This window comes from Aptenodytes forsteri, unplaced genomic scaffold (assembly GCF_000699145.1).
Source record: "Aptenodytes forsteri isolate BGI_AS27 unplaced genomic scaffold, ASM69914v1 Scaffold528, whole genome shotgun sequence".
NCBI lineage: Eukaryota > Metazoa > Chordata > Aves > Sphenisciformes > Spheniscidae > Aptenodytes > Aptenodytes forsteri.
The window spans coordinates 523,985-537,943 of NW_008794881.1; the positions used below are offsets into that span (position 1 = coordinate 523,985).

At 37.8% G+C, this 13,959-nt stretch overlaps 1 protein-coding gene across 1 annotated transcript in view; it reads left to right on the top strand.

Annotated features, from left to right (window-relative positions):
• The window catches only part of PBRM1 (polybromo 1), a 62,073-nt gene that overhangs the window by 16,154 nt on the left and 31,960 nt on the right, over positions 1–13,959 (top strand). Inside the window, exons 12-14 of the mRNA XM_009274685.2 lie at positions 4,071–4,287; positions 10,511–10,652; positions 11,232–11,329. Of these exons, the coding sequence (XP_009272960.1) occupies positions 4,071–4,287; positions 10,511–10,652; positions 11,232–11,329 (457 nt within the window). The remainder of the gene's footprint in view (positions 1–4,070; positions 4,288–10,510; positions 10,653–11,231; positions 11,330–13,959) is intronic.

Genomic DNA, 13,959 nt, shown 5'->3' on the forward strand with positions numbered 1-13,959 from the left:
AGAGAGGTGGTGGATGCCCCATCCCTGGAAACATTCCAGGTCAGGTTGGACGGGGCTCTGAGCAACCTGACCTAGTCGAAGATGTCCCTGCCCACAGCAGGGGGGTTGGACTAGATGACCTTTAGAGGTCCCTTCCAACCCAAACTATTCTATGATTCTATGAAGTTAGCCTGTCTTGATAGTTACATTCTCAGTAACTTCCTTGCATTCATCTCAGAGCAGGTTTCCGAAAATTTTTTGTATATACGCCGTTGTTTTATTTTTTGTTTACATTATTTCTGTATTGATGTGAAATGATGCATCTTTTCTATATATATTTTTTGGGCATTTATTTCACACCTGGTAATTGAATTGTACTCACCACTGTTTTCCAGTGGATAGATATGCTGTAGAATTTTTTGGATCATTTTAGATCTTGCTGCAAGCAAAAGCATTTGTATTCCTGGTTAGCCCAGAGTTCAGTTATTGCTTCAGAGCAACTGCTTTCTGGGAGGTGTGAGGAGTATTTATTAGCTTGGTTCAGCATGATTGTTAGCTGCTATTTTTGCAAATTGTAATTCTGTAAAAACGCATAGCTTTTTACGTCTTTATGTGATTTAAATTCTTGAAGTGATTTAACCACTTTCAGGTGCCACCTTTACCATGGACGTTATTGTTGTTTTCATGGGGCCTTTTGTATGCCTCTGAGACTTTTGCCTTGCTGCTCTTGCAGCTCTCCTATGTTTATTGCATTCACCTAAGAGGCAATGTCAATTTTTTTGGCAGACCTCTGCTACCCTTAAGATCTTCTGTCCCTCCAACGTACTACTTGGACATCCCTATGCTTTCAGTCTGCGGATGAAAAGGATTTTCATTTAAATCAAGTGGTATTTTTATTAGTTGCTCTGGTATCTCATCTTTTTTCCTTCCTCTAACACTCGTTGAAATAAATGAGAACTAGGCTGCATGACTGAACATCAAGAGAACTTTCTCCTTCTCGATACGGAGAACTAAATCTTTGTGAGTTTCTTTGATTGTAGCAGTTGCCTAAGCAATGAACAATATCTGTTTCCAGCTTGGAGTTTATCCTCACAGTTTCAGAGGGTGTCGTGGTATGATGGAGCTTGTAGATTTCCAGCTCAAATGTACTAGGACATGAGCAGCTTCTGTAGCTCCCTTGCTCCTGACTATAAATCTGTAAAGGCAGGCATAGATGATCATTATGTATTACTTATAAGTAAGTATTTCATTTTGTAAACAAAGCTATTTTATTTACTATTATTTTGTTTATAAATGTTTTAAGACTGGATGGTGCTTTTGGTTTTACTAGCATCTGTCTTCAATTAGGCTTTGAGCATTCATTGTTGTCTAGGTGCTTTGGGACCACAAAGGAGACAGTGTTTAAAGCAAATCACTTAATGAGTAAAGACTAATTTTCTTTCATATACATTCAAATACTCTCCTCTTTCTCTGCTCTTTTTCTGCCTCATCATTGAGTAAGAGTACATGTATATGATATATGCATTTATATCTGATAATAAAGCCCAGTTCCAGTTGTAAATTAGATGGCTTCTTCCTTTTGCAGTGAAGTCAATTTAACATTACTCCATTATGCAGCTGTCCCTTCATTAGGAAACAGTCACTGTGGTATGGAATGAACAGCAGGAAATACATTTTGTTTGGGACTGTTGAGTGGCGTATATTTTGTGGTTACGGTTTACTGCGTTTGGTGCTCCCCCCCCCGCCCCCTGTATCTGCTAACTGTAGTTGTGGTAACAGCTGCGTGAAAGGGGAATAACTGACTGTTACTCTCCACTGCCAGCGTGTGCTTGGTGGGGATATGGGACCTGGTGCTACTGCATGTTAAAGAATCTACAATCTTGCATTAGACTGTTCCATAGCAAAATACAGATTTTTCTGTCTTCTGATCTGAATAATACATTCTTCTTCAGTTCTCAAGATAACAGGTTTCATATTAGGAGAACACTATCATTTTCTGAATATGTAAGAATATATAATGTTTGACACCTCGCTTTTAAAGACCATACACATCATAATGAAAATGTTTATAGCTGTATTACCATATTATGTAAACACTTTCCTTTTAGTGCCTGTTTAATTTACTTAGATTATTATTTTAGGGAATGCCTTGTGTTCTACTTTTAATACAAAGGAAGTACATTTCTTATTTAGGGTATTGAACTGCTTTGTTGCTGGCTGCCACATGTCAGAGAACAGTAATATACTTGACTAGTTTCTTATTTTTTCCTCTTTCATAAAAACAAGTTCTTCTGCTTTTTCTATTCTGTTTCTTACTTTTTGATGGAGCACTCAGAACTGAACTGTTTCAGTAAACAAACTGAATGGAACTGTTTGAGTAAACAAAACCAAAGACAGTATTTTGCTGCATAATCTATTTTGGAGACTTAATTTACCTGATAGCATTCTCTTAGCTGTTAGCATTTATCTCCATGTTCAGGTTGATATGTTGGTACAGGAAAACATAGTGCTACCTCCAGTCTTTTGTTTCTACCTGAGTTATTCTGTCCAGCACCTACTTTGAAGGCTACTGTGTAGTGGATGCTAGGCCATTAAGTGATGCTGATTGGCATACAGATACGTAATTAGGATAATCTTTAGTGTCTTCCCTGAGCCAGTAATGAACGTCTTCATAATGTGTTTGCACATCTGCTGAGGTCTGCTTGTGTTTTAGCTTGCATCTAGCTTGTCTGGTAGTTCTCAAACGTCATACGCTCACAGATCTGCAATGTCAGACTGCAGAGGAAAAATGATAGTACTATGTTGTTATGCAGTCAGTGTGTCCCCTGGCTTTGTCATCATTTCAATATGCCTTTACTGAACTTGGAGAGAAAGCTTGAAACGTTGCCAGCCTCCACTGAGCAATAATGAAAATGTCAGCTGGAAATGTGGCGTGAGTGTTAGAGAACTGTCTTTTGTGTAACTGAATTACCCAGTGTGTCATCTGCCAAGCTTTCCTTCAAACTGTAACTCATAAAAGGGGGAAAAAGGGTGAATAATTTAACTCTAGTATGTGCAAAACCACATATATTTCATGTTATGCCTGTCTGCAAGGTACAAATTACACAATTTGTGTTACTGGGAAACGTGGAAGGGTTGGCCATTCATTGCTTCCCATCCTATATTTCCACTACCAGTGTTTTTTCATTCCTTTTGTGTTTCTGTTGCTCATGTAATATTTCTCCTAATTTTATCTGCAGTAAATGTTAGTTCTTCAGAGCATTTCTTTCATTCATCCTAATCGTGAAGCATAATATATGCTTCATATAGATAACTAGAAAAGTTTGCTATAAAATTTGTAAATACTTTATTATGAAATGTTTATGCTAATTATATAATAATTCTAAAATACTTATTTCTTTAATTTGCTGCATATATTAGAGGTGCACCTTCAGGCCGTAGTGTCATTTTTTTCTGCTAAACTTCACAATTTTTGAATTGAGCTGTGATTAATATGGTCTGAAGGATTATAGAAGTTTTGAAGTCACCTTTTTGATATATATGCAAAAATTCATTTTTAATTTGGCCATTTGCTTAAACGGCTAGGCACCTTTGAAAATTCTGGACATGGTTTGTCAATTTGTATTCTTGTAGCGAGCTCTTGTCAGATAGCAGAATAGCAGTAGTTCAATATACCAATGTATTTGGCACAAATACTAGTATTAATAGTTTGATGGGTAAATAAGGACATAGCTGTTTTATAGGTAGTGTGTGGTTGAATAGTCCTGTTACGTAGTCTCATATATGAACAATTCTCAGCACTTGTAGGTGGCAAGGGTGTGTTACCAGTGACAGAACTGAAGTCTCATCTGGTAAGAGAGATTGCAATACCTAGATAAAGTGCCTTTTTTTGTCAGCTTGAGGCTCATAAGATATATTTGTGATGTCCTTTCCTGAGGTATGAATCTGACTGCCAGAGCGTGGCTGAACACCCTCGATTGAGGGACTGCCTTTTTTTCTGGTTTAGATCCTTATCCATTTGAAAAGTCAACCAAAAAACCCGCTCTGAGTTGTCCTGCTGAGTTTCCCATTTTTCCTTTCTCTCTGTGCAGCTGCTGCTCGTTATGAAGAAGGAGAATCCGAAGCAGAGAGCATTACTTCCTTCATGGACACTTCTAATCCTCTTTATCAGCTTTATGACACAGTTAGAAGTTGCCGAAATAATCAGGGCCAGCTCATATCTGAACCCTTTTTCCACTTGCCCTCCAAGAAAAAGTATCCTGATTATTATCAGCAAATTAAAGCACCTATTTCATTGCAGCAGATCAGGTAAGAAAGCAGAATGGAAACTACATCTGGTGGGAAACTATTCAAGGTTTTCTTTTATTTCCAGAATCCTTTCTTGTCGTCAAGTTGTCAATACCTAGTGCAGTGTATACCATCTTTCCTCTATATTTGGTTGCTTCTTGTTTCAAGTCAGTCTGCATCAGTCTTTTGATCATCTTTTATAGATGGCTGCTGTTGGGTTTATTTTCCATGGAGTTTCATTTGTAATGTGCCTGAAAGGTTGCCATATCAGTAATTCTGAAGGCTAAGTGGGCAACAGAGATGAAAACTTCTGCAGAACCCCCCGTTATTCTCTTTCCTTGACCCTGATGGCTTAGTTACCTTTTACTGCCATGGTTTTTTAAATTCATAGTCTTCAGCAATGTGAATTGTAGAAAGGTAGTTGCAATTACATTCCTTTTGTCTAGGTCACAGTATAACGGTGGAGAATAATATTTTCATTCATGATGTAGCTAGTCTGGACTGAAGTACCAAAGCAGTAACTATTTATAAATCTTTGAGCCATGAAAGGTTCATCAACTGCCAGAGCGCAGTTGTTGGGTTAAAAACCTGAGTAAAAAGAAGTGAGCAATATCTTTCTTTAGTGGTGCAAGATAAGCTGGTGTGATGGATATATGTCAGGGTCCTAAGTGCATTAATAGACCTTAATGGCACTGACCAGCCTCGGGTGGCCCTGGCCTCCTGCCTAGTGGCCCCTGGGACTCCACTCCTTGCCTGAGCTACACTGCAGGAGTGCTGGTCGTCCAGCTTTAGTGAGTGAGGACTGGACGCTAACACTGTTCATGTGTTTGAATCCACTCTAATACAGAGGTCTGTAAATTTTAGTTATACCGTAATATGATCTTCTGGACCTGGTATAATTGTTGAATAAGCAGTGTCTTTGTTAAATCAGAAAGTAACAAAGCTTTTTTTTTTTACCTGTCAGAGGGTTTTTTGCATGTGCTGGGGAACAAGTATGGAGCTGCCACACTGGTTATCTATCCATCAGTGGCTTTAAAGCATTTTTTATGTCTTAGTACAGCTTTTGGCTTGGCAAAGAAAGTGCCTTGTCTTGAACAAAGCACAAAATGTACTTGATGGGGAAAGAAGGTGAAATTGAGAAAAATCATTGACAGTTGTCAGGGAGCTTTTTGTCTGAATGTACCAAAGAGTATCAGCTCAAATTATGTATAAACAGATTTAATTGGGAGAGACTTTCCATTGAAAATATATTTGATATCAGTTATAGGACAAATAATTTGCCGTAAGAGGCAGCTGCGTTTCTGCAGTGTAGGCAGGTTGCATCCGGCTATGTGAGCAGTACAGAAACTGCACGCAAATGTATGAAGAGCTGTAGAAAAAAGTGACTTACTGCCTGAGAGCTTAGAAAATAAGGGACAGACAGTCTTTTTAGAAAGAGTGTCTGTAGCTCACAAGTTAAAGTACAGTATTTATAATAATCCAACTTCTTTCAGCAAATTCTGAAGTTCTTTAAATTACCACATAACCTTCCCTTCTTACTATACCTAAAAAGCCTTGAAGTCATGCATATGTGTACTTAATTGATGTGCTTTAGGGAAAACTGAAGCTAGCATGGTTTTACTGATATTGCAAATATGTCTTCAGATATTCAAAACTGCCACTCATTAGGGATGGAGTTTTTTTATGTTTTTTTTGTGGTGGTGGTGTTTTTTGTGTTTTGGTTTTTTTGAGATGTACCTACAAAGAGCATATCTTCTGTTCACAGATGGGGACAGAGAAGTTAATTGTCCTAGTGAAAAGTTGAAGGTGTTGGAGTAAAGCCTGGCATTTCTGTCTCATCCGTTTCGCTTTGGCATCTGGCTACCCAGGCTATCCTGCCAGAGTGAACTGTGAAATGTGTGGATGTTGCAAATTTTACAGCTAGTCATATGTTTCAGGAGTTTGTGTGTGTTAAATGCAGGAAAAGCCTTACAAAATAATATATGATGTCTAGAGGGAGAGTATGGGTATGTTTTGTTTTAATGAGATGTACATTATACCTATCCCAGCCTCTCAATCGCTTTATGAGCATTATGAACCTCAGTCATTTGAGCTGAGCGCTGATCCCGAGCTGTTCCTGGATGTGGGAGGTAATCCTGCTGATGGGTTTAGTTTTCTGCTAGTTTCCTCCTGACTTGCTCTTTATAGAATGACAGAATAGCCGAGGTTGGAAGGGAGACCATCCAGTCCAACCCCTGGCTTAAGCAGGGTCACCCAGAGCCAGTTGCCCAGGACGATACCCAGTTGGGTTTTGAGTATCTCCACAGATGGAGACTCCACAACCTCCCTGGGCAACCAGTTCCAGTGTTTGATCCCCCTCACAGTAAAAAAAAAACCACCAAACCAAACCAAAAAACACCCCAAGGTTTTGATTTTTTTTTCTTGTGTTCAGATGAAATTTCATGTGTTTCAATTTGTTCCCGTTACCTCTTGCCCTGTCAGTAGGCGCAGCTGAGATGAGTCTGGCTCCCTCTTCGTTCCCTCCCATGCACTGATGAGGACCCCCTGCCTCAAACAGGGCAAAACTCAGAGCTGTAGAACAAGAATATCCTATGTAAAAAGAAAGGCATGACACTGTGAAGGCTGTGACTTTCAGGTGTGGTAAAAGTGCATGGTGTGGAGGTTATTTTGCAAACTTAACATTGCTGGTGAGAAGTCATTCTGTAATTATAAATGGCTGGAGGAACAGTTGGGAAATAATGCAGCAGAATGTGTTCAGTTACCCGGTACGTAAATGCTAGATCCTGGCACGCTTACAAGAACTGTGTTCCTTATTAAATTTTACAGCGTTAGTAAGTGTGATCCCTAAGGCAAGTGGGCCAGGCTTTTCGACACCAGAGGAGGGAAGCGCTCCAGGGAATTCCCTGGCAGCAGTTCTCTCCTAATACACATGTGAGGCTGATGTGGGCGCACAGGCACTGCAGTCGGTATCTTCATTGGCACGCCCCAGTGTCTTGTGCTCCAGGAAGCTGGGGTTGTAGTTGAGGTTTAAAAAAGTGTGTGGATCTAGCGTAAAACAGAGTTGGTTTTGTGTGAAGCCTACTATTTGAGGATTTGAAATGCATTTTTCTTATGAACATATGTCCTGTTGAACAATTGTCTGCGACACAGGAATCTAAATGTTACATGTCACTGCACTGGGATGTGTTGAGGTTCTCCTGAAACTGTGAAATTTGTGGTGGCTCTTGTTGCCTTTGGATTAATTATTAATTATTTGAGTTGAACTTACAGTAAATATGATCTGGTCAAGCATATTTTGCCTTATAATTTAACCACTTCTAGTAATATGGCAAATAAAGGAGTGGAAGTTATCTTGAAATAATGGAGACTGCTGTCTGGACTAAAGCCTGAATAGTTTATAGAGAACTTATTTTTTTGTTTGTTTGTTTTAAAATAACAGCTTAAGCCCAATACAAATTGCAAGAGGATGAATTGCAGAGTAGATCTTGAGAGGACTTTATCCCAGCTTGGTGCTTATGATTTCTGAAGCATGATTCCTTGTCCTCTAGCAGTTGTCTTTATTAGTAAAAAGCATTGAGACATTTTAGACATTTGTCTTAAGCATTTAATATTCAAATCTAAGGCAGTTGTGGTAGTCTTCACTTTATTAGATCCTTAGTTAGAGGTTAATTCTGCAAATTTGTCAGTATGAGTTCTCACTTGGAAACAAATTATGCTGATGCCGTCTACATCCAAGGGGAGAAAAAAGTCTGTTGGTCAGCATTTCTCTCCAGTGCTGCTCCTTAATTGATTTCTACACAGGACTTGCTTTTTGAATTTTTGTATGTTCTTAATCTCTAAAGTAGTTTAGCTGACTTGGGCACCTTTTTCTAAGATGCAGAATTGCCTTTAGACATTATTTTTGTTTTCCATTAATCCTTTGAAAGTTTGAATCTATTTTATAAACATTTGTAATAACATCAGTAAACAAGGAAATTACTGCTTGTTTACACACTTAATTACACTATGTGCCTTGACAAATTACCATGTTCTTAAATAATTCCATTTTGAAAAAATTAAAACTCACTTTTGATGTTTTTGATAAATATGAGCTTATTAGTTGGGGTGTTTGATGCAAGTTTTTCAAGCCTTTCTATTCTATGTTTTCTTGAGTATTCTCTTAATGATGTGTTACCTTTTGTAACACCAACAAGTGTTTGTGTGCTGAAGTCCTGTAATTGCTTGTCAATGTTTTTGTTGGGATACAAGAATTAATAACATATGTTTTACTCTATAGATTTTGCTTTCTGTACCAGAGAGTGTTCAGATTAGCTGGAGAAAATGTAACACCTGTGGTGTTTGTTACCAGACAGTGGCAAGAGCACGACGTAGGCTCAGTGTTTACATCCTCGGTATTTATGATCATATGCGTCATATGCTAGTGGTTTAGGGCAAAATAATCCTGAATTTAATGGGCTTTTTATTTTGTTTTTGACTTTTTTAATACCGGTCACATATTCCTTAACATATGCAAAAACCGGTCACATATTTCTTAACATATGCAAATAATTGTTGCTGGAGTTTTACAAGGTAGAAATGGAGGCTTACTTTGCCTTGCCTTTTCTTCACGGCAATTTAATTGGTACCCAAACTCTTTTGCTTTTGGGGGAGGGGGTGTGTGTTTGGGTTTTTTTTGTTATTATTATTTGCATTTTCTTACTAATCTAATGAAAATTATATTGGTAACTCTCCTTTTTTTGGAATGGCAGAGTGAGTGAAGCTGACAGGAAAACTTTCCGATTATCTGTTGCTTCAGTTGGAAATATTAAAAAGAATCTAAAAAATAATGCATAAAGGTTTGCAAGATACCGATGTCTTAAAGTCTTAAAAAAGATACACGAACCTAAAATGGTTCATTTTAAATAAGAATGGCAACAAGTAATTTTCTCCACATCTTAGATTTAGGATATTTGTCCAAAATTGTTTTTTGCTTTTCTCATAGTCGTTGAGGACATACTAGTTCTTCAGATCTGAAAGAAATTAAGAAGAAATACGTTACATTTCAGTGAGGTGCATGCAGCTGCCATCCTGGCAACATGCAGTTAGTTGGATGTTTCCTGCAAAATGTATTTCCATCACGACAGCTTTATAGACACGTGCACTTCTCAGTAGCTTTTATAGCAGTTGCAGCTCTGTGCCATGTTTGATCCAACCATGACTTCCTCATCCTTGGCTGACCAGTGAAGGGTCCTGTTTAACGCAAGTTGAACATTGTTACTCTTTGTTTGTTGGTTGGGCTGTAAGGTCACATTGGTGGGTAAGGTTTGGGACTAAAAGGTACTACATTTATTTTGTGGTAGTGCTTATGCTTCATCAGGCAGGTTCACATTAAGTTAGGTGCTGTAGAAACCAGACTAGGATTACAGGTGGTGAGCAGGTTAAATGTGTGGAGTAACAGGCAAGCGGGTCAGGAAGGAGGTGTGAAGGAGGACGACTGTGTTTTGCAGTTGTGATAAGGGTTTGGGTTTTTTGTTGTTGCAGATTACTATTTTCTGTTGTGTTTAATGAGGTGTTGGAAGCTTTAAAAAAGTTGGCTAAAACTTTCACCACTTGTGCAAGGAAATATGAGAAAACACATTAAGTTATTGGCAAACTAAGTGCACTGATTCATCTGTTTAGCATATGAAGAATGACTTTTTTTTGTCATTAGTCCTATTCTAACTGTTTTCACGTGAATTGCACTTCTGCAGGTAGCACCGATCAACAACCAGGTGGTTTTAAGAGACGGCAAAAATTGGAGGGGATTAGTACGAGAGGTGTTGGGCGCTTTTGTTTCTCATTGAAGATGAGTGGAATTGATGTTGTGTAGGGAAGGCAGCATTTGTGGCTGTGCGGAGCTAACCCGTCACATTGACATCATACCCAAGCCCTACAGGTCACAGCTGAGGCGTCCTGGAATAGTCTCAGCAGGTTGTGCTTCTGCCTCATCTGTGCCACATCTCATCTGAGTATGAAAACAGGACTTCAGTCTGCACAACTTTCAAGAGGGCAGCTTTCAGAATTATTAAAATCATTCTTTAAGGGGAGATATGTTTGCCTAATATAGGTACAATTGGAAGATGCTACTGCAGCATCAGAAAAAGAAAACATGGTCCTGAATTAGAGGTCTTTGGATATTGATTTATTGTGAAAATGAAGACGTTAAGGTACTGTTTTGCAATGTGTAACTTGAGAAATACCAGTCAGATATTCCACTCTTTTTCAGAACCAAACTGAAGAACCATGAATATGAAACTTTAGATCAGTTGGAGGCTGATCTGAACTTGATGTTTGAAAATGCCAAGCGCTACAACGTTCCCAATTCTGCCATCTATAAAAGAGTACTGAAAATGCAGCAGGTTATGCAGGTATGTGGAGTAGAGCAATCAAAAGGATAACTTCACACGTGAACTTATTTCTCTAATGAATATTTTCCTAAATATTTTTTAACTAGACCTCTATTTGCAGTAGTATTTTCTTGCTTAGGGGGAAGTATGAGAATGAAGAGCATCGTAGGGTGATTTTTCTTCAGCACATCTGCTGCCTTCTGTGATTTCTTTTGGTCACTTTTATTCCTTACTATGACTCTTAACCCAGTTAAGTTGTGAGAAAATTGATGATGTGGGGTTTTTTAGGGTTTGCAGATAATTGGAGGATGCTAAAACACTTCAAATTTCATTAAGTGTTCCAGCTAAGTGCTGCAGTCTGAAATGACATTGTTTTCAAATTGATTCCTCAAAAATTTTCTGACAGTTAAAAAGAATTATACTGCTATTTTATGTCGGCCAACTTGTATTAAATAAATCACTGGAAATATTTTGATGGTGGTTTAGTCTCAAAACCTGTAGCTGCATCTTTCTTTGTGCATCTGATCTGTTCTGATGTTTAATACTGTTCTGGAAATGTCCAGCAGTGAGTTTGGCTTCAGGGATTTCTTCTTTTTTCAGGCAAAGAAGAAGGAGCTTGCTAGGAGAGACGACATTGAGGATGGGGACAGTATGATTTCTTCTGCTACATCTGATACTGGAAGCTCAAAAAGGAAAAGGTATGCACTTCTGTCGTTCCTGCAGACCATAACGTTGCTACATCTTTTATTTGTTAAAGAGAATATTAAGCCATGGTTTTTAGCATTTTTGTAAGGATTTGTAGTTCTGAAACTTAACCCATTAAGTGTTGGTTCTAATGAATTCAAAACCTTTTGCTGACATTATTTTCCTTTTTTGGCCTATTAGTTGGCAGTTGTCAACATCAGTTCAGTAAGTGGCATAGACATTGTAGTTGCACTGGATTAGGTAATTTTGTCAGTGGATTCCAGGATTTTTATTTGTGGTTTTTGGTTTTTTTATTTTAGCCTGGTGTGTGGACTGTCTTCACAGGTTTTTAGCAATTACTGCTTTTTTTCTACTACTTCTCCGATATATGACTATTTATGTAGTTTGGGTAGCAATTTCAGAATATAACGCTATAGTTGAGTTAATTTTTTGAAAGTTTGTAGTATTACTCTATAAATATTTTTATTTGGTGAAGTCTCCTGGCATAAATATTTTAATTTTCCATGACCTGAACTGTGCTTGAGGAGTTTTCATCATTAATGTTAGAGGACTGCTTCTCTCTTCTTTCTGAATTTGCACTCTTTGGTTACTTACCTGTCAGCTGCTGGGCCAAAAAGGGCATTTGACAAATAGATAAACTAAGTATAATAGGTTGATTATTCTGGATACTGTAATGTAAACAAAATTCACAGTGATTTTAAAATATACTCTTCTTAGTGAGCAATAATGATGGTTTATGTAAAGTATTCTTTAACAGTGATAGCTGTTGTGTAATTAATATTAGTGATGTATTTCACTCCAACAAGTGATAGTTTCTCTAGTCTGCCTCATGGTATCATTTGAAATAAGTTCCAACTTCTGATAATACTACTGCAATGGTAGCAACTGCCAGTGTAAAACTGTAATTGAGCATCTTTCTTTGGTGGTGTTTATAACCTTCAGCTTCCTGTATTTTTAGTTCTTTGTTTTGTCAAAGTGACAGCAGTTGTGGGGGGGAGGACGGGAATGAAATAGAGCATCAGCAAAGATTCACTTAAGAGCAATCAAGTAAATGCAACAATGTACACTCATAAAAAAATCTGCAGAGAGAAAATGTTAACGTGGATTTAGGAGGTGGTACAGTCTAGGGATGCTAGGAAGAAGAAAAGTAGCGGAATGGTAAGACAGACCACGGTACCGAATGAAGATCAGGAAGGAACAAACTGCAAAAATTGCTAGTTTTGCGATCTTCAGATTCAAAGAGACTACTAACCTAATCAAGCAAGTCAAACTGTCATCGGTGTCCTTTTAACCCTATGTTGCTTTTGATCACCTTGTGCAATAGAATACTGAAATGCTTAAAAGAAAAAAAATCTGTCAGGCCTTGTCATCTAAGAACAGTGAAAGAGAAAAAGTTGCGTTCATAGGTAAGGGAAATCAAAATGATTTTATTTTCTTCATACCTGAAGAGAACCTGAAAATGCTTTTGATGTTGTCAGTTCAATACTTACCAGTTTCACTTGCTGAATGATAGGAAGTAAAAGAAGATTGTAAATGCTGCTGATAGCAGAAGTGAAGCACTGAGGAATTCCAAAATGTTGCTGAAAAAGGAAACTAATAACCCAGGCAAAATTCATCCCACTGGGAAAATAATAGTGACACAGATATGTATCAGATGCATGACCTGAATCTTGAGTATTGGCAGGCCTTTTACTATTTCTGCTTTGGTTTTACTTTACCTACTTTCATTGAACTAAATGTTAAAACTTGGAAACATGTTAAAATGTGGAATTTGGAAGCACGTCTCTGTTCTGGCATTACTCATCTGCTAGTGTGAACCACTAAGTAACAGTTTCCAGCAGTGAAGATAATGCAGAAAAAGGTTTTTAACCTATAGAAGATACATTTTGAATTTTCTCATGTGTTGTAACATTAATTTTCATTAGTTATTGTGCTGACCTCACCAAGGAGCAAGAGGTATCTGAGGCATGAGGCTATGCTGGATTAGATATATTTTAAATGTAGGAGGAAAAGATCCAGATGATGGAAAATCTGTGATGCAGTTTGGTTTCTAGCAAGTTGTACAGTGATGTTTTGCACATTCTGCAAATTAAGATTGTTGTTGTTGTCTTTACAGATTATGTAGTCAGAGTTACAACTACGTGAATAAGTCTTACAGAGATTGCAATTGGAAGCTCGTTTAAAAGTGCTTTGTAGGGAGTGCATTTCTAAGAGTGCCACAGTATCTAAGCTGAGATTATAAATTATTAACATAAGCTTTCCCCTCCCTTATCTGATTTGCTTATAAATCATGTAGTATATGTACAGGGAGCCATGCATAACTCTTTTCCTGATAAGCTGTGTCTTGGTTGTGCTGTCAGATTTCTTGAGACAACCATAATAGCTACACATAGGATGACTCTAAAGTTTGTGGTGATACCATGTACGTGGCCATTTTCTACCTGGGTTTGCAGTTTTGGTGAGCTTTTTTGACCTGTAACTTCATTTGACTGTGGTTGACAGATATTGAAGCAATTCAGAGCCTTCTTTCTACTACATTCTTGATGTCCTCATTTTTCTTGTATCTCGTACTGAAGAAGATACAGAATTACTCTGAGATAAATAGCTCAAGTTTTTGATATTC